This window comes from Aspergillus pseudonomiae, assembly GCF_009193645.1.
Source record: "Aspergillus pseudonomiae strain CBS 119388 unplaced genomic scaffold BDV37scaffold_14, whole genome shotgun sequence".
Taxonomy (NCBI): domain Eukaryota; kingdom Fungi; phylum Ascomycota; class Eurotiomycetes; order Eurotiales; family Aspergillaceae; genus Aspergillus; species Aspergillus pseudonomiae.
In genome coordinates this window covers 135,688-161,452 of record NW_022476006.1, presented here as the reverse complement: position 1 = coordinate 161,452, position 25,765 = coordinate 135,688, and the positions used below count along the sequence as shown (strand labels likewise).

The 25,765-nt window shown below is 47.6% G+C and overlaps 8 protein-coding genes across 8 annotated transcripts; 5 read left to right on the top strand and 3 right to left on the bottom strand.

Moving 5' to 3' along the window:
- Positions 1–2,805: 2,805 nt before the first annotated feature.
- On the top strand, positions 2,806–10,662 carry BDV37DRAFT_291563 (uncharacterized protein; the record flags this gene model as incomplete). The annotated part of the gene is made up of 12 exons (XM_032088972.1): positions 2,806–3,332; positions 3,382–3,895; positions 3,940–4,063; positions 4,119–4,231; positions 4,282–4,317; positions 4,351–5,173; positions 5,224–8,318; positions 8,375–8,656; positions 8,716–8,790; positions 8,859–9,196; positions 9,254–9,731; positions 9,790–10,662. 12 exons carry the CDS (start codon positions 2,806–2,808, stop codon positions 10,660–10,662), a joined length of 7,278 nt encoding a protein of 2,425 aa, XP_031944164.1.
- A 4,109-nt stretch (positions 10,663–14,771) lies between these two features.
- On the bottom strand, positions 14,772–15,821 carry BDV37DRAFT_242088 (uncharacterized protein). Its single transcript, XM_032081265.1, has one exon. The coding sequence runs from the start codon at positions 15,645–15,647 to the stop codon at positions 14,811–14,813; it is 837 nt and encodes a 278-aa protein (XP_031944163.1). The 5' UTR covers positions 15,648–15,821; the 3' UTR covers positions 14,772–14,810.
- A 492-nt stretch (positions 15,822–16,313) lies between these two features.
- BDV37DRAFT_242086 (Zn(II)2Cys6 transcription factor) lies at positions 16,314–19,029 on the bottom strand. Its single transcript, XM_032081264.1, has 8 exons — positions 18,956–19,029; positions 18,866–18,889; positions 18,653–18,753; positions 18,192–18,604; positions 17,825–18,135; positions 17,348–17,758; positions 17,046–17,281; positions 16,314–16,995 (listed from the first exon to the last, which is right to left on the bottom strand). The coding sequence occupies exons 1-8, from the start codon at positions 18,989–18,991 to the stop codon at positions 16,503–16,505; spliced, it is 2,025 nt and encodes a 674-aa protein (XP_031944162.1). The 5' UTR covers positions 18,992–19,029; the 3' UTR covers positions 16,314–16,502.
- Positions 19,030–19,168: 139 nt separating this feature from the next.
- Positions 19,169–20,076, top strand: BDV37DRAFT_242083 (uncharacterized protein). The gene has a single exon (XM_032081263.1). It carries the CDS (start codon positions 19,235–19,237, stop codon positions 19,490–19,492), a length of 258 nt encoding a protein of 85 aa, XP_031944161.1. The 5' UTR covers positions 19,169–19,234; the 3' UTR covers positions 19,493–20,076.
- On the top strand, positions 20,060–20,674 carry BDV37DRAFT_242082 (ankyrin repeat domain-containing protein). The gene has a single exon (XM_032081262.1). It carries the CDS (start codon positions 20,091–20,093, stop codon positions 20,487–20,489), a length of 399 nt encoding a protein of 132 aa, XP_031944160.1. The 5' UTR covers positions 20,060–20,090; the 3' UTR covers positions 20,490–20,674.
- BDV37DRAFT_242081 (ankyrin repeat domain-containing protein) lies at positions 20,655–21,320 on the top strand. The gene has a single exon (XM_032081261.1). The coding sequence runs from the start codon at positions 20,694–20,696 to the stop codon at positions 21,237–21,239; it is 546 nt and encodes a 181-aa protein (XP_031944159.1). The 5' UTR covers positions 20,655–20,693; the 3' UTR covers positions 21,240–21,320.
- Positions 21,321–21,693: 373 nt separating this feature from the next.
- Positions 21,694–22,050, top strand: BDV37DRAFT_280452 (tetratricopeptide repeat protein; the record flags this gene model as incomplete). The annotated part of the gene is made up of 1 exon (XM_032086576.1): positions 21,694–22,050. One exon carries the CDS (start codon positions 21,694–21,696, stop codon positions 22,048–22,050), a length of 357 nt encoding a protein of 118 aa, XP_031944158.1.
- Positions 22,051–22,824: 774 nt separating this feature from the next.
- Positions 22,825–25,703, bottom strand: BDV37DRAFT_280451 (uncharacterized protein; the record flags this gene model as incomplete). The annotated part of the gene is made up of 6 exons (XM_032086575.1): positions 22,825–23,015; positions 23,074–23,224; positions 23,304–23,396; positions 24,834–25,133; positions 25,183–25,244; positions 25,481–25,703. 6 exons carry the CDS (start codon positions 25,701–25,703, stop codon positions 22,825–22,827), a joined length of 1,020 nt encoding a protein of 339 aa, XP_031944157.1.
- Between the last annotated feature and the right edge of the window lie 62 nt (positions 25,704–25,765).

Below are 25,765 nucleotides of genomic sequence, written 5' to 3'. Positions count from 1 at the left end.
GTAAGGATCACCTTCGCTTCCGGATATGCTTCGATCAACTCTGGACCAAAGCAAGGTACTGGAAAGTCACCAGAGACAGCCTAGGCTCATGTTACTAATGTCTATCATACTGGGCTAAGTTTCTCGGACACCTAGGGTTACCTGGCTGTTACATAGGATCTTCACAAATTCTTCTCGGCCGAATGGCTTCCCAACGCCATTATATTTGGCAGACAAAGCCAAACACCAAAGTGCACAGTCTGCGGGATTTTCCAGGCACGAAAACCCATGGTAAGGGTTGGCGTATCCTAGAATTCTCAGTGCTTCCCTTAAGGCTAGGTGCATTTTCGTATCAGTTATTGTTCTATGATCGGCCTGGAGCGTGGTCATTACAGTCAGTCCCAGTACGGCAAAGGCCAAGACCAAGCACTTTCATATGTTCATGATGATGAGTCCTGGATTGGCCCATGTCTTTGAGAATTGAGATGTTCTCCGTTAATGAGAGTAGAGTACTCTGTTCATTTTATAGCAACGAGCCCCATTTGCCGTCCGAGAATGTAGTACGAAGAAAGAGTTTTGGGCAATGTCTAGGAATGGTGCTGAGATGTGCGTGCTCCCTTGCTAGATGAAGGGGTTGAATGTGTATACTTTTTTTAGATTTATGAAGTGACACTAGTAATGGCTGAGATGTTGTGGTTATTTCTGGGAGATCGTAACCCCCTTCAGATAATTCCCTTGAATCGTTGACTTCGGGTTAGCTGCTCTAAAGTGAAAGGTCTCCCTATTTTTTATTGAATACATGGAAACCCCTACCCTAAAAGTGGTTACCCTGTGTTGCTTGGCGGTTAAGGTATGAATATCTTCATACCTAGGGCATGGCGAATCATGTTTCTTACACAGTAGGCTAGACGTTTCATAAAACAAATTAAAACAACGGAGGTTACCATTACATGAAGCGAGCATAGCTGTATTATACCCATAATTAAATATCTCGCTTTGTGGTGGCATTAAATGGCAGTGATCGGCCCAATGAATCCAGTCGGTATGTCCGAATGAATACATGGAATGCCTCCCATTACAAAAGCTTCAACAAACGGAATAAACAAGACGGGAAGCTGCATTTGGCAGTTGTTGATTGGCCTACTGCGAGAACGCATCACTGGCTTGCTGGAAAGCATGTTCAATCTGGTCGTCGGAGAGCGCTGGCTGGCCATCGTCCCTTTCAGGGAGCTTCTTCTGGAGAGAGTCTCTGAGACCATTCCTAGTGCCTTGCATATGGCGGACCATTCCTTGGGCGATGCTACCAACACCTGCCTTGCGGAACTCCGGGGCCTAGATATCGTGGCCATATTAGCACATACAATACGCATTCAAGGGAACAGCAGGCTCATCTTCGCACCTTTTCGGTCAGCTTCCTGAGGTTCTCAAGAATAATAGGGCCTGTCTGATCGTAGTGATCCATCACTTGCTTGGCTTCAGCATCGGTGAAGCGATCGCTATCCATATCGAGGTTTTTTCTCGCACTGTCTGCGGTTTGTTGAGCGGTGCGAGCACTGTTCCCAACGGCTACAGCTTCCGCAAGGCCACCATGATAGTTGTCGATCGAACTACCAAGTTCCCGAGCGACCTTTTCGATGGCATCCATGTCTGCCAATGTCTGCTCGAAGTTGTGGGCACAAAATGCCGGCTGAGAAATGCCTGCCAGCAAAAGGGCAATGTATGAGAACTTGAGAAGCATCTTGTCAAATCAAGAGTGAGCCCGAATGGTCATATAACGCAACGGCACAAAGTATGATACGGTGGAGTGCCTAATGTGAGGATTCCGGGGGTTTAAATACCTTCGCGGCAAGCATTCTTCATGGTAGAGAAATGCTCACGATACCAGACAACGACTTTGTTGCCGCTATCGTCAACTCTGCACGCGGAAGAATTCTCGTAGTTAACCCTAGACCGGTGATCAGCATCAATGCTCTGCATTCCGAGGAACGATTAGTCTTGATTGGCACCGCGGCACCATTCCAACGAGTAGAATAGAGCGGCAAACTGGATAGATAAGCAGAATGCTTGATTGGAGTCATTTACTAAGATACACACAGTATTGAACCTGGTCAACGGCCTAAAGGATAAAGCATACAAGACGATATCATGTATCCTATACCCATGATAGTCCTCTACTTATGTCTGAAAAACACAAGAAGCCCTTGTCTTACTGCAGCCCCCCGAGTAGTGAGTGGTCAATTGGAATGCTTTCAAGGCGCTACTGGACCAATTCAGGTGACCCTATATTCTCCAGGAACTTAACAGTAAAGAAAGTTTTTGACTTCGTAGCACGAATACGAGCTTTATTGGACCCCTTGCGTATTGCAATCCCCCGTATCGTACGCATCGCTTAGCAAGGCCTCAGCAACGCCACATCAGATTCAATATGGCACATTGTTCGACCTCACCCCCCTTACCTTGAAGGATTGATCTGCATATCACTTACCTGAGAGTTCCAAATCACATTGCAGTCCCCGAGAATTGAGAATTTACTTCTCTCGCCCTCGTTCAATCTCTCCTTCGCCCCTCTTTACCTCTACTAAAATATTCCGGGGAGACTTTGTCGGTCAATTATATCACTATATGAATGAGCCACCAGTCATACACATACTTGCACCGAATATCTTAACCTGGGTCTATTGTGTGGTTAGAATACGCCGTTCGTTCACGTACATACAACGATAGACACAGAAACCTACCAACAGCGTATCAACCACAATGGAGGGAAATAGGACCTATTGCCGTGAATATTGTGCAGATTTCAGAGGCCAAGGCGATAATGCCACAATGAAGCACTCGAACGGTGCCGATCAGGAATCAGCCCCCCCGTTAATTGCAATCGTTGGGATGGCTATGAGGCTCCCCGGTGGTATCCAAACCAGCGAGAGGTTTTGGGAACTACTGATCAAAGGAGAGGACGTCTCGTCGGTAGTCCCTGAAAGTCGCTACAACATTGATGCATTCTACCACCCTACCAAGCCGCAGTCTGCGAAGACTCGATCCGGATACTTTTTACGAGATGACTACGTGGGGTCGGCTGACACCTCGTTCTTTCAGATGGCAGGGTATGAGGCGGGAAAGCTTGATCCCCAACAAATGCTTCTGATGGAAGTGGTCTGGGAGTGTATGGAAAACGCTGGCCAGACAGGCTGGCGTGGGCAAAACATCGGCTGCTATGTGGGCGCCTTCGGTGAGGATTGGCATGAGTTATCCGCAAAGGAGACTCAGGATATTCCACGAGTTCATGCGTTTGCGACGGGAGCATTTGCCCTGTCGAACAGAGTTTCGTATGAGTACGACTTGAAAGGCCCGAGGTGCGTTCATCCCATGTAGGTGACCCAACATACTACTAACGCATGTCAGTGTAACTATACAAACCGCCTGTTCTTCCTCGATGGTAGCCTTACACGAAGCATGCTGTGCGATTTATTCTGGTACCTGCTCTTCCGCTATTGTCGCTGGGACTAACATTATATTGTCCCCCACAATGACGGCCAATATGTCCGATAACATGGTCCTTTCTCCTAGTGGTCACTGCAAAACATTCGATGCCGATGCCGATGGATATGCGAGAGCAGAAGCTGTGAATGCAGTATACCTTAAACCGCTAGACCAGGCAATTCGAGATGGAGACCCAATTCGTTCTGTTCTTCGTTCGACATCGACAAATTTCGATGGAAGAACCGAGAAGATATTCTCGCCCAATGCAGATAGCCAGGAAAGACTTATTCGGCAAGCATATGAACGTGCTCGCATCGATGACTTCTCGCAGACGGCTTTCTTTGAATGTCATGGAACGGGAACGAGGGCCGGTGACTTGGCTGAAGGGATTGCAGTGGGCAGGATTTTTGGGCCTGAAGGAATTTACATGGGAGCGGTATGGTCTTCCTTAGAGGAGTAACTGTTAGCTGACAAGCCAAGGTAAAACCAAACGTGGGACATAGCGAAGGAGCATCGGGCCTCACCAGTGTCATCAAGGCAGTGCTTGCTCTGGAGCACCGAATCATTCCACCCAATATCCACTTCACGAATCCTAACCCCAAAAGTACTGGGACCAGCCGCATGTTTTCCATTCAAGATGCTGACTGGACCTTGCATAGTCCCGTTCAAAGAAAGGGGTTTACGAGTGCCGACCGAACCAATCCCTTGGCCTCCCGGCCGTGCAGACAGAGTAAGCGTCAACTGTTTTGGTATCGGTGGCGCAAATGCACATGTGAGATACTCCTACCCACTAGTACAACATGGGGAATTGACAACGGGTAGGCTGTCTTGGAGCTGCCGCCTTCTGTTCGTCACAAGGTAGGCCATCACGCCGTCAATATCAAGAAACAGCGCCCACAGCTCCTAGTTGCTTCGGCACAGAGCGAAGAATCTCTCCGGATTCAGGTGAGTAACATACAAGACTATGTCAAATCTTGCCCCGGGCCACTCTACGATGTGGCATACACTCTTGGGACAAGGCGAGAACATCTCCAATATAGAGCCTTCATGATCTCAACTCAAGATGGCTGCCTTGAAGCTGAGACCTCGCGATCACCATGTTGCTCACAGCCACCAGTAGTTTTTACGTTTCCCGGCCAAGGTACACAATGGCCTGAAATGTGCAAGGGCTTGGTGGAGAGGTTTGCCTCTTTCCTTGACGACATACGGAAAATGGACTGTATATTAAAGCGGCTACCACATGCGCCAACTTGGAGCATAGAAGAGGAGCTTTTGCGACCTAGACATACAAGTCGGGTTAATGAACCGGAGCTATCTCAGCCACTTGTCGTGGCTGTTCAAATAGCGATAGTCAATTTGCTAGCTAGCTGGGGCACTCGTCCTACTGCAGTCGTGGGACATTCCAGTGGGGAGATTGCTGCCGCATATGCAGCGGGGGCTATCTCTGTTGAGACAGCAATCATTGCCAGTTACTACCGCGGTCAAGTCGTGAAATCAAACAAACGAGCAGGTGCTATGGCTGTTGTCGGTCTGAGCAAGGAAGAGGTATATCCGTTCTTGGTTGACGGTGTGGTGGTGGCATGCGAGAATAGTCCCCGAAGTGTCAACCTGTCCGGCGACAAGGATCGCCTCGACGCCGTGCTTGAGAGGATCCAGCGAGAAATGCCAGAGACATATCACAGTATCGTGAATGTCGGCGTGGCATACCATTCTCGTATGTGTAGCTGAATCTCTTTTTCTCAGACAACGCTGACCCCATCACAGACCATATGCTTTGTCTGGGAGAAATCTACGAAAATATGATCTCACCCTACATAGTACCCCAGCAATCGATGACCCCGATGTATTCTTCGGTTACTGAAGGCATAGTCCCTAGTCCAGCCTTCCTGGATGCAACATATTGGCGGCAAAATCTCGAATCCCCGGTCCGATACCTGGGAGCCGTGGAAGCTTTGCTTGAAAGACCGGGGATGGACCACGTGCTTTTTATAGAGGTTGGACCCCATTCCGTACTGTCCAGTATTACAAGGCAGATATTCAACGATCGGAAAGAGGTCTTGCACTATATTCCCACCCTTCTTAAAGATGGCGATGCATCGAGCTGTGTACTGAAAACGGCTGGGCTGATGTATCTGTTCAACCATTGCCCCGACTTCCAAAGCATCAATGGCCCAGGGGAGGTGGTCGTTGACATCCCACCTTATCCATGGCACCGCACAAGCATCAATTGGAAGGAGAGCCGCGTTAGCCGCGAATGGAGATTCCGAAAGTACCCTCAGCATGAGCTGCTGGGCTGCCGCATGCTTGAGTGTAGCGACCTAGAGCCATCATGGCGGAATATACTCAACATAAGAAACATCGCATGGCTGTATGACCATAGGGTCTTTGGGGAGGTTTTCTTCCCCTGTGCAGGTTACATTGCCATTGTCAATGAGGCGATGAGACAAATATCAGGCTCCGTCGAGTGCACTTTGAGGAATGTGTGTATACAGACACCTCTAGTTCTGCAAATGTCTACCGGAGTTGAGATCATGACTTCGTTCAAACCAGTCAGGCTGACTACCACTGTCGAATCTATGTGGTATGAGTTTACCATAGCCTCCTACGACGGCAAATCATGGACAAAGCATTGCGTCGGCAAAGCTAGACCTGGCACAGATGAACCAGAAGAGTCGAAGATTATCAAGCCTCTGCCCAGAAGTGTCTCCATAGACACATGTTATCAGGCATTCCAAGCTATTGGTTTGCAATATGGACCGCGTTTCCGCAAACTGCGGAGAATTACAGCGGACCCCATGAGCTCCATCGCAAGCGCGACTGTCTGCAATAAGCCAGTTTTGCATGAGTGTACATACACTGTCCATCCAACGACTATTGACCAATGTCTTCAACTTTTTAGTGTTGCAGGATGCCGAGGCAGAGGGCGAGAGGCTAAGAAATTATATTTGCCTGCGTTCATTGAAAGGGTTTATATCGGTCAGGGAGGGCCGATGCTGCAGGTGGAGGCTTCCATTAGCAGCCCAGTGACCAATCATGGTCTAGGAGATGCAACTGCAGTATTCGAGGACAAAGTGGTGGTCTCGCTACGAGGTGCGCTAATGATACCCGTGGCTGGTATGAAACCCAGTGAAGAATCTGGAGTCCCCCTGGCTTCGTACATGGAATGGCGGCCAGAGATTTCACTTAGCCTCCCCCTGAAATTCTCGAGGAAAGAGCCTGAAATGGAGTCTCGAATACGCATCCTGGAAAAGCTATCCAACCTTTCTCTCCTACAAATCCTGAAGGTTGCTGGCAGTACCAGTCCAAGCGTTCCCCATTTGCAAAAGTACCCAGAATTGCTCCGAAGAGCAACAGCTGCAGTCAAAGCTTTGGGACGGGGAGACATTAGCACCGATCCAGTTCATGTAACGCGTGAGAAATTATTCGAAAGCCTTCATCACGACGATCAACTAAGGTCCTACGCCGAACTGAATCAAAATGTTGTCAATCATTGTACGGACATTCTAAATGGCTCTGTTGACTCATTAACAGTACTAGGGCAAGAGGGAGGCCTGCACACGTTATACGAAACATTCTATTACAACAACGAGTTGTGCAACTTTTTTACCCTTCTTCATCATTCCAACCCAATGCTGAGAATACTCGAAATCGGAGCTGGGACGGGAGGTTCAACCACATACATCCTGAAGGCCCTACTATCTGAGAATGGAAGAAGGCCTTATTCGCAATACATGTGCACTGATATCTCTTCTAGCTTTCTTGACAGAACCAGGGAGGCATTCAAAGATCACAAGAACACTGAATTCCAACTGCTTGATATTGCTGTAGAGCCGTCGGAACAGGGATTCCAGTCACAAAGCTACGATGTAGTCATTGCTTCTAATGTGCTGGGTGCTATTGCCGATCTAAGTGGTGCTCTACAGAATGTCAAAAGTCTCATGGCACCAGGTGGTTACCTTGTTATACAAGAGTTTGATTCAATGATCGCAAATTCCCTGTGCATTACGGGTCTTCTTCCAGATTGGTGGGATGGCAACGGAGAGTTCTATGCACCTTCTGTATCGCCTGCCAGCTGGAACACAGAACTTCATAAGGCTGGGTTGAAGGAGGTAGTCGGAGATATGCCTCTCCGCAGCACGTCTTTACCAGCCACTACCACTATAGTGGCAAGCGTTGCTGACCAGGAAAGGAAGGGGGGAAGCGTTGTAATCCTCGGTCCTCAGGACAATGCCTGGGCCCAGGAAGTGGCATGTGCTCTTCGAAATAGTGGGCACACCGTAAATTGGGGCACTTTGAATGGACAAGTGTCCCCAACCGACACGGTAATATCCCTTCTAGACCTCAATGGTCCCTTTTTTAAGGGTATGGATGAGAACTCGCTGAGCGAGTTCAAGGGCTTGGTGGGCTCCTCTGAACGCATTCTATGGGTCACAAAGTCCCTACAAATTACGTGTGACAATCCTGACTACGGCCTCGTCTTGGGTGTGTCCCGGACGATAAAGCGAGAGCGGGGACACTATTTTGGGACATTTGAAATTGACAAGTTTGACAGCAATGCCGTCAGAGCGCTGTTGAGGGTATTTAACAAGTTTTGCCAGCAGTATCATGCCAAAGATACAACTGATCTAGATTACGAATTTGCGTTACATGAAGGAGTAATACACGTCGGGAGATTCCAATGGACTTCATTGACCGAGAAGCTATTCTCGGATTCAGCAATCGGTCTACCCACAAAGCTTGCAGTCTCTTCCCCGGGGTCCCTGAATTCTTTGCAGTGGACCCCAGATGGAACTATGACTGGTATTCTGGGTGCCGACGATATTGAGGTCGACATACACTATGTTGGATTGAATTTTAGAGTAAGTGATGGTCTATCCTCAAATTCCGTGTGAACTATCAGGGTTGACTTTTTTAGGATGTCATGATCGCTCTCGGGATCATGGGGCATGAAAATGAGTTTGGCGGTGAGGCAAGCGGCATTGTGAAGCGCATAGGATCAAACGTGAAGCACCTGTCTGTTGGAGATAGGGTCTGCGTAGTACAGCCCGGCTTATTCCAGACGCGAACAGTGGTTCCTGCAAGTAATTGCATACGTTTACCAGAGAAGCTGGCCCTCGAGGATGGTGCCACCATGTGCATTGCGTATGGCACGGCCTACTACTCCTTGATTGATATTGGAAGGCTAAAGAACGGCGATGTGAGTATAGTCTCTGCCTTCTCTACATGTGCCTAAGCACCACCACTGACATAATCTAGTCGGTATTGATTCATGCTGCCTGCGGGGGCGTTGGGCTTGCTGCCATCCAGATTTGCCAAACCTTTGGCGCAGAGGTAAGTCTATACTCACTTCAGTACCTCTCAACCTGGGATGTAGCCAATATTAAACAGTATTTGCATAGATCTACGCCACGGTTGGAAGCGAACAGAAAGTTATGTATCTCGTCAACACATTTGGGATCAGCCGAGACCGTATATTTAACTCGCGAGATTCGTCCTTTCAGCACGACCTCTTACGTATGACCGACGGAAGAGGCGTGGACCTCGTGTTGAATTCGCTAGCCGGAGAGCTCCTCCACGCCTCATGGAAATGTGTGGCGAAATTTGGCAAGATGATCGAGATTGGAAAAAGGGATTTCATAGGTCGTGGCATGTTGAGTATGGACGTCTTTGCCGGTAACAGGGCATTTTTCGGGGTTGACCTTCTGGAGCTGGGCGAGAAGCCCGGGTTTATTTCCAGGTTTGTCATACATTCGGTTGGAAGTCAACTATGCACACTAGAACTAACATTGGCAAGACTCTTTGGCAAGGTTCTTGAGCTTTTCGAGAGAGGGCAAACCAATCCAATCCGCCCAATGAAGATTGTTATGCCCACGGAAGTGGAAGATGCTTTTCGAGAGATGCAAAAGGGTCGACATATGGGAAAGATTGCATTGAAAATGGCCGGCGATATCGTGTCATTTCCGCCTATGAAAGTTCGTCAGCAGTTTTCTCTGTCCCCACACGCCGCCTATCTCCTAGTTGGAGGCCTGGGGGGGATTGGCCGGGCAATTGCCACCTGGATGGTAGAGAAGGGCGCCCGATATCTGATCTTTCTTTCTCGATCCGCTGGTGAGTCAGACACAGATCGAGAATTCTTCCGCGAACTTCATGTTCAGGGCTGCTTGGCAGTTCCTGTGAAGGGGAGTGTAGCAATCCTCAACGACGTCAAGCGAGCAGTTGCTGTCAGCCCGAAACCTATAGGTGGCGTGCTTCAGCTTTCCATGATTGTAAGAGTAAGGACACATCTCCTTTGACTTTTGCAGCGGTTACTAATGATACTCTTGTTATTAGGATCAGTTCTTTCCAGCACTAACGTACGAGAACTGGAAAGAAACCTTATCACCGAAGGTCCAAGGAACGTGGAATCTCCATGAGGTACTCTTGGAAGAAACATTGGACTTTTTTGTTGCCTTCAGCTCGGTTTCAGGAGTCATGGGGCACCATGGACAGATTAGTTATTCTGCTGCAAACACGTTCTTAAATTCATTCGTGCAGTATCGCCGCCTGAGGGGGCATCCTGCGTCGGTCATCAACCTCGGCTGTGTGGATGAGATTGGTTACCTTGCTACAGATAATCCTAGGTTGAGAGAGGGATTGCGGGCAGCATCGGTCTGTCTCTTGAGTGAACAGAACATACTCGATGCTCTAGAAATTGCGATCACTCGGCAGAGCTTCTCAAAGAAAGCACCCACGGGGCAGCAAGTCCTCATATCAGATGACTTTACGGTGGGTATGAACAACACCAAGCATCGCTCCGACCCGACAGTTCGCCAAATGTGGGGGAAGGATGCGCGATTCAGGGCCTATGCCAATTTTGAGGCGCATACAGCGAGACAATACAATTCGAGTGCGTTAGATAAGGTCAGGGAAACAATTGCGAGCATAGAGAAAAACCCCGAAATACTGGATGACCCTGAGTGCAGAGACCGGATAACAGCGGAGATGTTTGCCGCAGTCCGGACGCTATCAGGATTTGGAAAGGACCAAGATGATGAGCAAGTCATGCAGAGTCCTATTGACTCACTGCTGACATTTGAGCTTCGCAACTGGTACCGACGATACATCAATTTGGAATTGTCTTCTGTGGACATCGCGAATGCTGGTACACTTGGTGGCTTGATGCCAATCACCATCGCGGCGCTTCGTGCAAAATACGCCAAGTAGTATGTTAGCTGTAGATGAATATGTAGATCCATATATGCTCGAAGTTTTCTTCGACCTTTGGCGTATGCAAAACGTTCCTTGAGTTTTTGGCGCTTTTTTTTTTTTTTTTTTTTTTTTTTTTTTTTTTTTTCTTTTTTTTTTTTTTTTTTTTTTTTTTTTTTTTTGACTTGTTGAGCCGTACATGGTAGACTAATGTAGTGTCTAGAACTGCCTCAAAGCCTGTAATACATAACATCAACATCAAGATACCTTCTGGGGCTAAAGTAGGTATATGTGGGTGCTCAGGAAAGTAATTTATTCTAGAGCTCGATAGTGCAAGATTGAGTCTATATCTAACTCACAGTGGCAAAAGCTCCTTAATACTAAGCATGCTTCTACTAAACGAGCTCACAGAAGGAAGCATTTTCATCGACGATATCGATATCGCTCAAATTCCTCGAGAGACAGCTCGACACCGGTTAGCTGTATTGCCACAAGGCCCCCTGGTGTTCTCGGGATCGATTCGCCTGAACCTTGATCCGCTGCAAAAGCATACTGACGATGCCATTACTTCTATCCTTTCTCGGGTTGGAGTGCTGAACTCATTGATATCCAACAGATCCGGCCTGGACAGCCTCGCTAAGGACACAATTTCTTCTGGTCAGCAGCAGCTGATTGCCTTTGCGCGGACGCTGTTGAATCCATCTTCTATTCTGTTGCTCGATGAAGCTACGTCAATGGTGGATATGCAGACAGAAGCGACGATCATGAAGTTAGTCCGAGAACAATTCGAGAATCGCATAGTTATCGTAGTGGCCTATCGGCTTAACACTATTGTCGACTTCGATCTTGTTCTGGTCATGGATCAAGGGACCCTTGTTGAATCTGGGACGCCCGCTGAGCTGCTTCAGAAAAGTGAGGGTTGGTTTAGAAACCTATGGATGAGACAAGTTCACGACGGTACTCGACATTTCGATGAGCCTACAAAGGGTTTATGATGGCTATGTAGGCATATAGTAGCGCGAATATGGGGAGTGTAATGTTGTTCCATTCGTTTAGCTTCTCAGACAACTTATTCTGTTCTATGTAAGGACGGTATCTAGGAAGGACTGTCCTCTTCGTTTGTACCTCTTTAGTTTAAAATACACTAGGAAATTTCCTAAATCTCGAGTTCCTGCTGGCCACTCTACTATGTCAAGTTAAGACGAATCTCTGCCCATCGATCATATCGTGTTGGTCTCTGTATCTAAAGATCTCGAATTTAAAAGCGTATGGCTATTATACTAACCACCTAGCCAATTAATATAGCCCCTATTAAGCTCATCTGGGCTTTGTCATCATGGCTAGTAAATTTATGACTACGTTGAGATACTAGTTAATCGTTGAAGGGTGAGTCCGAGGGTCTGGGTTCCAGTAGCGCGATGAGGGTGAGGTCAAGACGCACGTGGAAATCAATCATCAAAAAGAGTGGAATCATCATCAGAGGTTTCCTCTTCGCTATCAGAAAAGGGGTCTCCAAAGCCGTAACTGTCTCCAAATTAATCCTCGAGCTCCTCATCCGTAATATCTGCCGCGCCACTAATAGCAGCCACCTGATTCGAGAACCACTGCATTTGCAGTAGTTCAAAGGATGGGAGCGGCATCGTCTCCGGATCCGAGGTCCTTATTGTCATGATTTGGCCAGAGTAGATGGGTTCGTCCGTATCGCAGGTCCACAACTTGGCATTGCTGGAACTTGCCTTCAGATCGGGTGGGAGGGACGGAGGAATCACCATGGACACCTGCGGGGAGTACTCTCGACGAGGCAGCCACCAGAACCGCATTGTAAGGGATTTCTTGTCCTCAGATATGCCGACGGGTTCAAAGGCAAGGTAAATTATCGTAATATGGACTAGGTTTGGGGAAAATATAACATATATTACGTATTTGAACTAATTACTTGATCTCCCCCCTCACTTCGAAGGCTTCGTCTTATATTGGATATTGTTCAGATCCTAGGGGTACAGGTGCTCAATCCAGAGGTTAGTCCTCTCGATAGGCAATTGTTCGATCGTCGGGGTCTTAGTGAGTCATTCGATTGCCATGGGACAGACATATAATGATTGAAGCGAACAGGCCACGAGACCATCCGTCTCCAAACCCACCGACTTGTCGATGACGACACCTCTGCAATTTTCTGTCCACCCCAACAGCAATATTTACCTCGGCTCAAAGCGATGCCAGGCGCCATACTCTGCCCCCTTTATTCGGATAGATGTACCGGATAACAGGCTTGAGAACGGCATTGTTTACTGATATGGTTCGTCAGATTCAAACAGCACAGGGAAGAGTCTGGCAGATATCTTGGACAATAGCGAAGGAGCCAACAAACAGAGTAGGTGTCATTCAGAGAAGACGAGCTCGGGCTAATAAATGCCCAGATTTAGCCGCTTACTCACATCGCCTTATCCTCAACGACGGATGTCCTGACCCTTTCCGGGTGCCACTCGAAACGGAGGCTGTCAGCCTGTATACCATATACTGGATGTGGAACACGACAGAGATGACGGGGGAAGGTTTGGGCTTCCAGGTGTTTTGCTTTTTCCACATGCCCAAGAAACTTGTCTTTTTGACAGCACCAGTTGTATACATCATGCTTTCATGTTGAAATCTTAAACCCTGTTGAATCACAGTCGCCCTCACCAGACTTGCAACCATGGCTATCACCGACCTGGAAGTTGCCGTTCGCAAATTCTTCTATCAGTTACCCCGAGGCAAGCGATACAACATCTACTCTTGAGCAGCTACTGCCAAAAACTACGCGATCCACAAATGTGTGTCTTGGCGAGATCCGGACACGATTGGAAACTTCCACGATCAGTTTCATGACATCTGGCCAAGTTTCTAGAGGGAATAGAACGCCTTACATCTGGTCAGATCCAAGAACGTCGAGTTTAGGAGACACCCCAACTGAGACACCCTCCCCGTCAACGGATATTTCCTCATCCGCCCTGCTCGAGAACATCCACTGGGCGCGCGGCCGTGCCTCCGAGACTCCCACGTACTCAGTCAGATGCCTCAGGTGTGCGACATGGATCCCATATGACAAATAACAGTCCTTACATGATGATTCTGAGTGAGGGCGTACAGTTGACATATAGAGAAGGCTGGACACTGCGGGGTTGTGAGGTGCATTTACCCGTGCCTTTTCGAATTGAATTTTATTTATTTCGCTGACTTCCCAAGAGCACCATCCACTTTGCCGGGGGCGGGTAGGAGGCCATATTGTGGCTTCTTAGCGCAAAGCTTATTCAGCCATTGTCAATTTGAATAATTCCAGAACGAGGCTAGGGTATTTTTGCCCAGCAGGGCGGACGGAGCCCTCGGATCTGGGGCCGATGAATAGTGAGCGGGCTCTTGCGTAGGGGGAATATGTACTGTACAGGTGTTCGTATGACCCGCAACCCTGTGAGTAAATAAATCAATTACTACTCCACCACATCTGCCAACGGAGCGGCTCGTGCCTCGGCCCGACGGGGGATCGAGACTTCTGCACGCAGATGATCTCAGAGCCAGGGGCATTAATCCACTCGTCAACCGAGACACGGTCCATCCGAATGCTGCAATGCTAGTCAAGGTGCGAACGTTAGATCAATAGTTTTTTGTGTGGGGACTTATTTACGACCTAGATTACGAACTCTTGGCTGATTACTGCTTATATTAAGGTTGAAGTTATTGAGGGTATTTCTGAGCGGGGGAACGGCGACTGTCTACATTCTCATTGGCGAGCTCGCGTTGGTCGGCCTGATAATGTGGGCATCAACGATTGGCTCGACTTTCTCTATCATGAGCTATGGGGGGGGGGGTTGGCTTTGGCATGTCTTACAATAGCATTATGGCTTAACATACTGATATTATTGTCCAGATCAGGGAATGAAGAGGCAAGAAGGTAGCATATCTTTGTATTAAAACCGTCTCTGTTTTGGCTACATGTGCTGCGCAATGCGCGGATTCCCGTCGATGCTCAAGATCTGGGAAAGTACAGTGAAGAAGAGCAGTGCATATTTTTTAAGTGGATTTTATAAGCTAGCTAACGGTTATCTAACCCTGTAAGTTTTCTAGACCCTTGTGTGTAAGAGACTTGATGGAGAGGCTTCCGCTGCATGTAGTAAGACTCCCTACCTAGGTACCTAGGTATGGAGCAACCGCCCCCCGTTACTCCCAATCTTTTCGCCTGCCAAATTCCAGTCCCGCATCGCATAGACATATGCCTCTGCTATATCCATCGGCTTCCCCACAGACCCCGTCAAAGTCTGCTCCCCAAACTTCTTCATAAACTCTTCCCTCTTGTCCCCAAATCTATCGAAAATCTCCGTATCCACAGCTCCCGGCGACACAACATTCACTCTGACTGGCGCCAGATCCACGGCTAGGCCACGCGCCATCCCCTCTGTAGCACCGCTCATCATGGCACCAAACGTCCACCCTTTCTGGGGCCTGTCCACGTTTGCGCCGCTGGTCAGCGTGATACTCGACGAGCGAGACTGGCGCAGATATTTCTGGGAGTGTTTAGCGAGCAACGCCGCGCCGATGACTCGGACATCTCCAATGCTGTTGATGTAGGCTTTATTGATGGAAGGAGATGTAGGCGGGTGGAGGTTGGGAATGTTGCCAGCCGTGAAGGCTATGTGGTCGAGTAAGATTCTGTCCTTTCCCTCAGTATTACTGTCACCTTCTTGTCCAGAGGGAGGAAAAAGCGAAGGCGAAGTCGCGTATTCAAACAGTTTGATGATGTTCTCTTCTGCTGTCTCATCGCCCAGGGCGACGGGGTGGCCGGCAATAGATGCTGTAGAGTCCGGGCAGGATTCTTGCAGACGCTTGATGGCCGCCTGGATCTTTGAAGTGCTGGAGGAGGCGATAATGACGTTTGCATTGCTTTCCAGGGCGAGTTGTGCGATGGCGAAGCCAATGCCTGACGTGCCCCCGACGACAAGGATGCGGGATCCGCTGAGTTTGTTGTTGGGCATGTTTGGAGTGTATCTTATCCAAAAATGGGCTGGGACAATCAAGAAAATGGAATAGATGAGAGTACCAAGACTTGAGGGAACTTCTTGGTCGACTTATATATACTTGGGCCTAGGTCATATATGTCATCTATCGGAGCACTCGGATGCTGGCCGCCACCCCTATACCTTTAACTCCGCTGCGCCTGCTTCTAGTAGGAGATTATCCAGTAGATTATTAAAGGACTTTATTTCTTCTCCCGACCCGGAACATTGACATTTCCGTCCGTTTTTCCGTCCGTCCGTCCGTCCGTCCGTCTGCGTACAGCAGTGGATAGGGGACGTTCGCCACGCCAATAATTTGGCCGGCAGAAAACTTAAGCCTATATACAGTTTACACCTTACTTCGATGATTTTAAAATACGAGAGCGGTTTTATTATATATCTTATTTATTACATGGCAAGTTAAATACTATTACTGGAGAGACTGTGTGTGTGTAAATGAAATTGTCACTGTTCTAGTGTGTCTGTATTTGCGGAAATAAGTGGGGCATATTCTGAGATTAACCAATCAAAAAACTGGGATCATCGTAACAACAAGTATCCTCTATAGTTTAGTTACCCTCGACTCTCGACTAGTATACAACGAAAACAAGAACGTTCCGAGTGTATCTTATACTACGGGCATGTCTGACAAGTTGGGTACGTTATGATTAAAGGTAACCACCACACTTTATCACGAGAAAGTGCATTTGCAGACAGTAGAAATTAGCGCTGAGCTGATGGCGAAATGTCCCCTGTCAGCTCCCGTAGTCCGGACTCTGTATTTCTTGGAATAATGGCCTGTAAAATGGTCATATTATGAATTACAAAAGATGGCTACAATAGCCAATTGGAGGCGGGATTGCCTGTCAAGGCATCCGATCTCATCCATCCCAGCCATGGTTGAGAATCTATCAAGTCCCATACGAGTTCATCGTCCGGGGCAACCTGCCCGTCTTGACTGGCAACACCTTGGTCTGGCAGATCAATCCCACCTTGGACGACGTTTGAGTAAATGGAATTATCGATGTCTGTTGGACGATGTGGAGTCGCCATCCTGGTGAGATTGGTGTGTTCATTTCTCTGCGCTGCAGCATCCGAATTCGGTTGAGAAAGCGGGGGGTTCGAGCGATTATGGACCAGAGGCCCAACCATTCTCAGGAAAGCAGAGAAAAGCTTATGTATCCCAGCAACAGAGGGATGCATGTCCACAAAGCGCGAAACCCCTTTGGTGACTGTGGCCATCAATGCATAGTCATCGAGGTGCGCTGAAAATACAACGTTGCTGAAAAGGACAAAAAAGGGACTAAGTGGGTAGAACAGTAATGTCCTGACGAGTTTAGAAACGGAGACGTTATCATACTGCAGGGAAGCACTGACCAGGTGAGAAAGTATGGATACTCATCAAGGAAATTCGCATCGATGTACATCTCGTCCTGAATTTTTCCCAGGCGTATGAGCGCTTGTCGAGAAGCCAACAGGCAATCTTCCCGGATTGATCGATCTTGTACAATACGTTGGTTCAAGTGCAACACACTAGCGAGTAGTGCATAATAGCCATATTCGATGGCAGCCCATTCATAGGTCGTTTCGCGGAACGGTGGTTCATTTTGGTGCTGACAGAACAAGGTATCAGTCCCCGTGATGCTTCATTTCTATTGAGGAATACGTGGATTGCTCACCTTTTGTATCAGTGCATGTATGCCATGCATGCTCCGTATAAGGTTGGGAATCACAGCGACTTGATCATTCTTATTGGTATAGTTGAGTATATCGAGAACACCTTCCTGGATTTGTGCAAACTCAACCATAATTTTGATACTGGCACTGAGAGGAAACTGAGGGTCCAACAAAACCAAGTCTGCTGGTTTGACCTTTAGCCTTGGAAGGGAGGGCGATCTGAGAAGGAGCACACTGAGCATTTTGTCAAGATAGTAACACGTATACAAGGACCCATATATGTCACGATTTGTTTCATCAATGAACCTAAGCGAGTCAATCGAGTGATAATTGAGAGATACCAAGGTTCGAGATGCTAGCGCTGCTAACGTCCAGCTTCGGGACATGTCACCTTGGTTCTGCATGAATAGTGCCTGGGAGCGAGTAAATTAGTATGGAAATCAATATGGTCCAAACTGGAGAAGAGTGGTCGAACGTACACCCGACAGAAATGCTTGCAGGAGAACCAAACTTGGGCGTGCAAGATAGTCGATCTCGGAAAGAGCTTGATGTATCTCGCGTTCATATTGCTTTTTACTTTTTTCAAGACGCCTTCGCAGTGGCACACTCCGATCTTTCTTTGGTAATCGGCAAAGCAAAAAGGCAGCTTTCATATAGACGCAGACACGGTAACAAGTAAGCGTGTGGTGGTCCTCTTTCCCTTCGATAAGGGACAAGCACATTCTTTCCAAGGTCTGAAACGAAACGTGATCCGGCCAGAATGACACTTTCGTGGTATTCGACTCAGTATCTGGGGCACTGAATTAGCGAAATAAACCACCAACTACGCCATATCTACAGACTCACTCATTGACATCATATATAACAGCTCAGGCGGAAACCCCTTTGACTCAAGCTCACTACTTGATTCAGACGGGTCAAAAGCATCGGTCGCAAAGTATGGGTTCGATGTACTAGAGAACCGACTGACAAAGTCAATCGCCTCCCGCATCACCTTATATTTGCATATTCCGAGCGATGGGTTTGCTCCAAGTACGCATTGCAGAAATCGAGAACCCTCTGAGGTTTGCTGGGTCAAGCCATCTCTGGCGTTTCTATCCAAGGGATTCGACGATTGCCTCACAATCCTTTCGTCGTTCGTAATAATCTCCTGCTCTGGTAACCCATCTGCTACCGCATGACGAGTTGGGCCGTCGTGAGATGGATGACCGGCAACTGATGACTCGAGCGCAGCAAGCCTTTCAGACAAGCAGGCCGCGCTTCACAGGATGAGTATGATTATTTATCAAAAAGATTTTAGTTCTTACCGAGCTCCATTCGGGCGCCTGCTTTTCTTGGGTCGATCTCTGCGGCAATCTACTAGGGCTTCGATGCAATTGGCACATGGGCACTGCCGATCGCATTTGATCTGGGATACCTCGATATCAATATATACGACCTCATGATACAAGAGCAGACAGCAGGAATGTCTCATGAGTGAACCCGGACTCTAAGGGTATCGTATGGTGTGCTTGACGAACCTTTCTCGAATGACAGAAGTCGCACTATTTCTGTACGTTAGTCCGCGTCCCAATATTGGCGCAAATGCCAAGGGTCCGTGACAGACATACCGCTGAGCGTTCAGCTACTACAGTATTATGCACCATAGTCTTAGGCGCTATGAATCTGGATCTGAAGGTATTGCTATTCGTCTTCCGAGTCGGATGGAGAGCGGAAAGCGGAGTGAAGTGGTGACGCATTGTGGCGATTCCCGGTTCCGTCAATCCGTCCGTGCGTCAATCCGTCCGTCCGTCCGTCCGTCATTCATTCATTCTCACTTCGATGTTCGGTCTCCAGATCCAGTGTCTGCTAGTAGATGGTTCACTCGCGGCTTCACTCTGCAGGAGTTGATGGCACCTACTACAGTCAAGTTCCTGGATGCAGAGTGGACAGAAGTTGGTACGAAAGAGAGTCTGAAAAGGGAGATTGCTGTTTTGACAGGCATACCAGAAGTGATTCTCTCCGGTAAAAAGGAGCTTGACTCGATGAGTATCGCGCAGAGAATGTCATGGGCAGCACATAGGAAGGCATCCCGTATTGAGGATGGTGCATACTGCCTGCTTGGAATCTTTGATATCAACATACCCTTGATCTATGGTGAAGGTTAAAAAGCTTTTATCCGGCTTTTAAGAAGAACTTATGCGCACTTCTGATGACAGCAGTCTCTTCGCATGGCGATCGGAAGATGAGAATTATGGGAGACTTTTAATCTCTTTCCCAGAAGCCTTTGCTGAATGTTCCAATATCATTATCTTCCATCAATTCGCAGTTTCTATAGGAAATCCGTGGATGTCTAGTGACCGTGGTATTCAACTAGATCTTCCATTCCTAGGTATAGACCAGTCAGGGTTCGGACTTGCTATACTTCAATGCACCACCGCTGGAATGGAAGACCACGTTCTTGTAATCTATCTCCGGGATCCAAACCTCACTCTGAAGCATTTCGAGAGAGTCCCGCCAGGGAAGGTTGAGTTCATAAAAATCGATAAGCTTCACCCGACCCAGTTTCCCGTGCGCCGCATTTCCGTCCGGCAAGGAGGCCGAACGAGAATATCAAAAAACCCGAAGGTTCCCCAAATCAGTCACAACCCATCAACTGCTATTCTGGAATATGATATACCTAGAGTACATGGTGTCTTGAGAGAATTGCGTCAAGGTGATCCGTGTCACTTACTATGGGATGCAGCAAGTGTCGGGGATGCCTCCATGATACAATTACTAGGCAGTACGGGAATCGACTTTAATAAACGAAATGCAGAGGGTCGAAGCGCGCTATCACTTGCGGCCATGAATGGACATTCTGCGGTCGTGTGGTTGCTTTTATGTCGCAACGGTACGGAAATTTCCGTTAAAGACAGAACTGGTCTGATTCCATTGCAACACGCAGCAAGATATGGGAATATATCGGTTTTACAAATTCTCCTTGCGGAGAGTAAAGTTCCGAATTATAAAGACGATAGCAGGGGATCGCTTCTTTCTCATGCTGCGAAATGTGGACAGGCCGCAGCAACAGAAATGCTCATGGCGCGATACAATATGAGCCCTGATGAGCCAGTTGAGCTTGGCGGAACATCACTTATCTGGGCAATACGTGGTGGGCATTAAGAAGCCTTTGCCATCATGCTTTCCCTTAGTTATAGCAGCAGCTCCATAGCTGAGACGATGTATTCCACACTGTGGCATGCAGTCGATGCGCGACGGGAGGACATGTGCCAGCAGCTGATAGATATAGGAGCTCCCATTGACGATGCCAGTCGTCCAGCTTATCTCCCTATTCTCTGCAATGCAGCAATCAAGGGAAACATATCAATGTGCCAACTACTTCTTGCCAATGATGCCAATGTTGACCAAGAAGACAAATACGGGAGAACGACATTGTGGTATGCGATAGAACGAGGCCAACGAGAAATTGCCAATATTTTGATCGAAAATGGCGCAAGGCCATGCCTAAAGGACGGATCAGGTGTGTCTGCTTTTGTATCGGCTCAGAAGCATGAACACACCGATGTTTGGAAAGGCCTTACTTACTACGGTGATATCGAAGCTACCTACTCTGTCAACAATACTACTCTTCGCCGGGCCGTCGACAAAGATGACAAGTACGCGGTGAATATACTTTTACATTGTGGTGCCAATCCGAATGCAAAGGACAGAAAGGGGAAAACACCGCTGCATCTTGTCGTAGAGGGGGGGTATGGATCAGTCATTCGAATCTTGATAGAGAGCGGCGCAGATTGCCATTCTAAGGGTATTCTTCGACGAACGCCATTGAAACAAGCGTCCGCAGCCGGGGACACTATGCTTGCTACGGTTTTATCTGATCGTAACTGCAAAACTACGTCTGGACTCTTATGAAGCTGGTTTTGACTGACTGCCGATTATATACATACACTGTGTACTTTGAGGGCTACTTTCTTACGATACAGCATCTTTAGCAGCTCATGAAGGCTATAGTCTGCTTAGATATAATGAACCAACCTACCAATAGGCTTAAAGATCCCCATTGACATGATAAAGATATCACGATATTCAACGAGATGAGTCTCGCGAAGACAAAATTGTAGAACGCAAAGTATAAGCCGAAAGAATTGTAATTTCCTCCAGAGCCGTAAGGCCTGGAAATAAACATTCATAGTTCTCTGTCTCAGCAGAAATCTACTCCGTCGCAATATCTCCAGTCAGAATAAGGTCTCTTGGGGAAGCCAGGCCTTTTGTTTTGGACGAGTCGGCGACTGGAGAGTGGGACCTTGCATCAACATACCGAAACCAAGGAAGATGGAAAAATGCAGAAGATCTAGGTATACAGGTGATGGAGTCTGAGAAACAGGCGCTGGGACCAGAGCATCCTAACACTCTGATCAACATGGCCAATCTGACTTATACTTTGAAATCTCTCCAAGACATTCAGGCCGCCATAGCTCTTATGGAGAAATGTGTTGAGTTCCGCTACAAAGTCTTAGGCCCTGATCATGCGGATTTTGTGTCTTCCTCCGAAGCCCTTAGGACCTGGGAAGCAGAGACGAAAGGCTCATCTACAAAACATACACCAGAAGATGGCTCTTTTCTAGTTGACCACAGTCAGATACCAAATCGAACCCCATCGGATGAGATTGCTGTCACAGGGACTAGACGGCGAGCTTTTATGAACCTTTTTCGGAAACGATAAACTATATCTCGAGTGTTCTATACCTCATTGTACTTAAGAGAAAGGTTGGTCGAGCCTACCAGGTTCCAAGGATGCTAATAGCGTGAGGCAAATGGCTGTCCTTGATTCCAGGTCGCTTACGTCTGCCTGCCTATTCTGCCAATTTGCACTGACGCTTTTAAAATGTGGTATCATATTACACATATATCGGCTAATGTTCTTGGCATTGGCCTGGGAAACAAGTTCGAAGCGTCGGAGGTGGGCAGGGTGTTTGTGCAAGCTAGTGTAACATCACTTTTAGCTCCAATTTATACACCAGGAACCCTTGTTCTCTGCGATGACAGTTCAGTCAATGAGAATTTCCATAAATGGTGATCTCTCGATAGTAATGGCGGTTCAGATATGGGCTTATCTGACATTAGGCCTGGCACCAACAAGTAGTCTATGTTGTGCTGAGAGGAAGATTGTTTTCATTCTCATCTCAGGTGAATAGGATATGTATACACAGAGTTAAGCCCAAATGGACATTCCAATCAGTCAAGATTGAAAGAAATCATGGAATCAGTTCTGCATACGAGGCCTTATCATATCTCATGTAGAGCCTCGATTCACAACAGTCTATAAAATAACAGTCCCTGGATTACTGAGCATGTCTGTTGGAATAGATAAATTGCTATTCTGATGTCGACAACATAACTTGCAAAGACCAAACATGCCGATCAATGCTATCATCCAGCTTTATTTCCAACTATATAGCTTTGAGGTCCCTGACAATCTTCCCAATAGCCATTATTCTTAGGCCAAGGGACCCAGTTGAACGTGCGCTTCGCGGTGCAGCTCTCGCAATGCACAGTTTTGGCGAGCCGGAATCGGTATCTCAGCGCTATCATTGTCGAGAAAGTACTTAAAATGATCAGGCGCAATTTGTAGGAGGCATGTAGTGAGCCCTCCTTGATTGGCGCCTGGCTGAGTAAAAGTAGAAACATCTGGACTGCGGTTAGCCAGTTGCTTGTACGAGTGAGTTATTGAATCCGGAACACATACCAGAGTCGGGTGAGAGCTTTTGGATACATTCCACATAGGCTGGGGTACAAGTCGACATGGCCGGTATAACTTTTGTAGCTTGAATAATATCAAACTGCGGCTCATGGACCTGCTTAGCAATATCAAGACACTGCTGTGACATATCACTGCACTATTAGCGATATTTAGTTAGCTAATCTAGGTTGCCAAATAGAGGTTCAAAATTGTAATTAGTAGTTGGCAGGCCACACCTGTTCCTGGAGGAGTGCGATCCAGCCCCCTTCATTACTCGCCTGCGGGGCGGCCAGGACGACGGGGGCTAGGAGAGCGACAACAGAGATGAACTACACACTCTATTAGCAGCATTTCTCACTGTTGCGAAGTATTGATTCTTTACCTTCATGGTTTCTTTAGAGCGTGAGATTTCAGTGGATGTAATGAGTATAAAATATAGGATAGAGGTTTGCACTCGCTTAGATGTAGGAAATGATAGAGGGGAAGACGTTAGATTTATATAACACAGCTTTCGGCGGTGAGCAGGCACGTATATTTCAAGATAGGGGGTAAGTACTCAGAGTAATAATGATGATCGCCATAACTTTCACTAGATCGTGAACTTTACTCCACAGTGGCACAGATATCTACATGGCTGGCTGAATCTGAAACTCCCAATACATCTTCCTGCTGCTGTTTATCTTATGAAGTAATCTTTATCTTATATATAATTGACGTTTCGTTACCTGGTAGGCTAAGCTGGGTTAAGTAAATTGGCACCTGAGTCTAAGATTTCGATGAACTCTTGTAAAAGCAATCTTCGTTTATAAGGTATTGGTTTCGCTAACTTTACGGATATATCTGTTTATTATTCATCTATCTATATCGTAGTACTACTGTCAGGAGTAGCGCGGTTCTCGAATTCTTTCGAAGCTGGCAATCAACTCAGCTCAGCAATTTCTCCAGGAGGTGATGACCGTGCGTAGAAGCTGAACTGTGGGGCAAGCTAACTGATGGATCTAGTACATGCAATAGTGCATGCAAGGAGATCCAATTCAGAAGATTTATAAACTTTAATTAAGCGAAAACAAGGGTCTATACCATTTGCCGCTCTTGCAGGCGGGCTTTTGTTACCGTCATTGTTAGCGTGTTCAAAGGTTGCAGCCATGTCTCACGCATCTGCAGCAATGCTGGGGACTGGTTATAGTTTAGTTTATTCCTTGCGTTGGCGATGATCGCTGTGTCCTCATAAGTGACGGATCAATATATTACCTCCCCCCCACCCTTTTTACCAATCACTACTCCGGCACAGGAACCAGAGATTCAGATGATATTCTATCCGGTGTAACTAGACCAGAGTAGACTAAATCGCTTAATCGAAATATATACTGACTTTACATCGGAGCTTCATTAACATTTTACGAGGGTACTGTTTTTTCGTGCATATTCCTGGTGAAATCTGACGGATGGATCACGACGGTCACAACCATGGCTATGATAAGTGGGTTCAAAGCAGTGCTAGGTAATGATATCCGGAAGATGGCACTTGAGTTTGCATGTTGACAGATCATCGGCACATCGCCTCAGCCTTGGATAAATTGGGCTTCGGCGCTAGATCGACGATTTACGAGGTACTATTGAAAAATGGTCTGGATGGTGGGTACGTGATCTGCATTATTCTCGTCGCAGTACTTGGGTCAGTACGCCAGCGGTGAAGCCCAGCACCGCCTATTCCAGCCAGCCCTCCGCCTAACTCGATGTCCGTGCTAAGGCATTCTCTGGGCTACCGTGCAAGCGCTGGCACAAAGGATGGCTAGCACCCCCTGCTGCCAGACATTCTGAGCTGCCATAACATTTGTCCCATCAGACTTCACTCGCTCAAAGCATGTTTGAGCAGTCAGTGCTCGATTTTGGCTATCAAAGATCCCATACCCTGTCCGCATATACTTGCTCGCTACTCGCCTCAGCTCTGATGGCTCTGAAGCATCTACCATGAGCGTATGTTTGAGCTGCCACTCCCCATCTTCGTAGAGCTTGGATTTTATCCCAACCTTTTCTGCTGCCTGTCCGACGCTCGATTCTTTGGCCTGTGGTGTGTGAGCGCAACGATGCGGTTCATTGTTTCAAGCTCCATACCTGTCGACGTGTCTGCTGGTCGTGGTGAGACTGTTCTCCCACCTCGGGTGCCGTGGGTAGGTCTTAACATGGTGGTCCATCACCTCCAGGCTCTTCATCAGAGTCGAGCCCTGTTCTAACTCAACTCTTGTGTCTCGTTATGTGTCCAAAACGTGGGGCTGTTCCTCCTCGGCAGTGACCGGACTCAATCTTGCCTGTCCAGGTTCCAAACGGGAGCCTTGGCTGTCAGACTCATGCGACTCCATGGCCGACTGCTCCTCCCTCTCCATGGTCGGAAGCCGCTCTGACCTTTGCTAACAGTCTTCACACTCCTTGGTGGCTTTTTCGATTTTCGCCTGAAGTCTCTCCAAACATGCCGCAAGCTGGTCAATGTTTCCTCGCAGTTCTAGTTCCCTCGCAACAAGCTTATCAACAACTGACTTATGTTCATTTTCTATTCTCGCCCATGATTCAGCCTGTATCTTTTCCTCGTCGCTGAGCTGACGAGCATTCTCTGACAACTCTGCCACCACTGTGTACATTCTTCTTTCTTCCGCTTCGAGTTGCTCCAGTGTAGCCTTCCTTTCGCGCTCAGTCGCTGCGA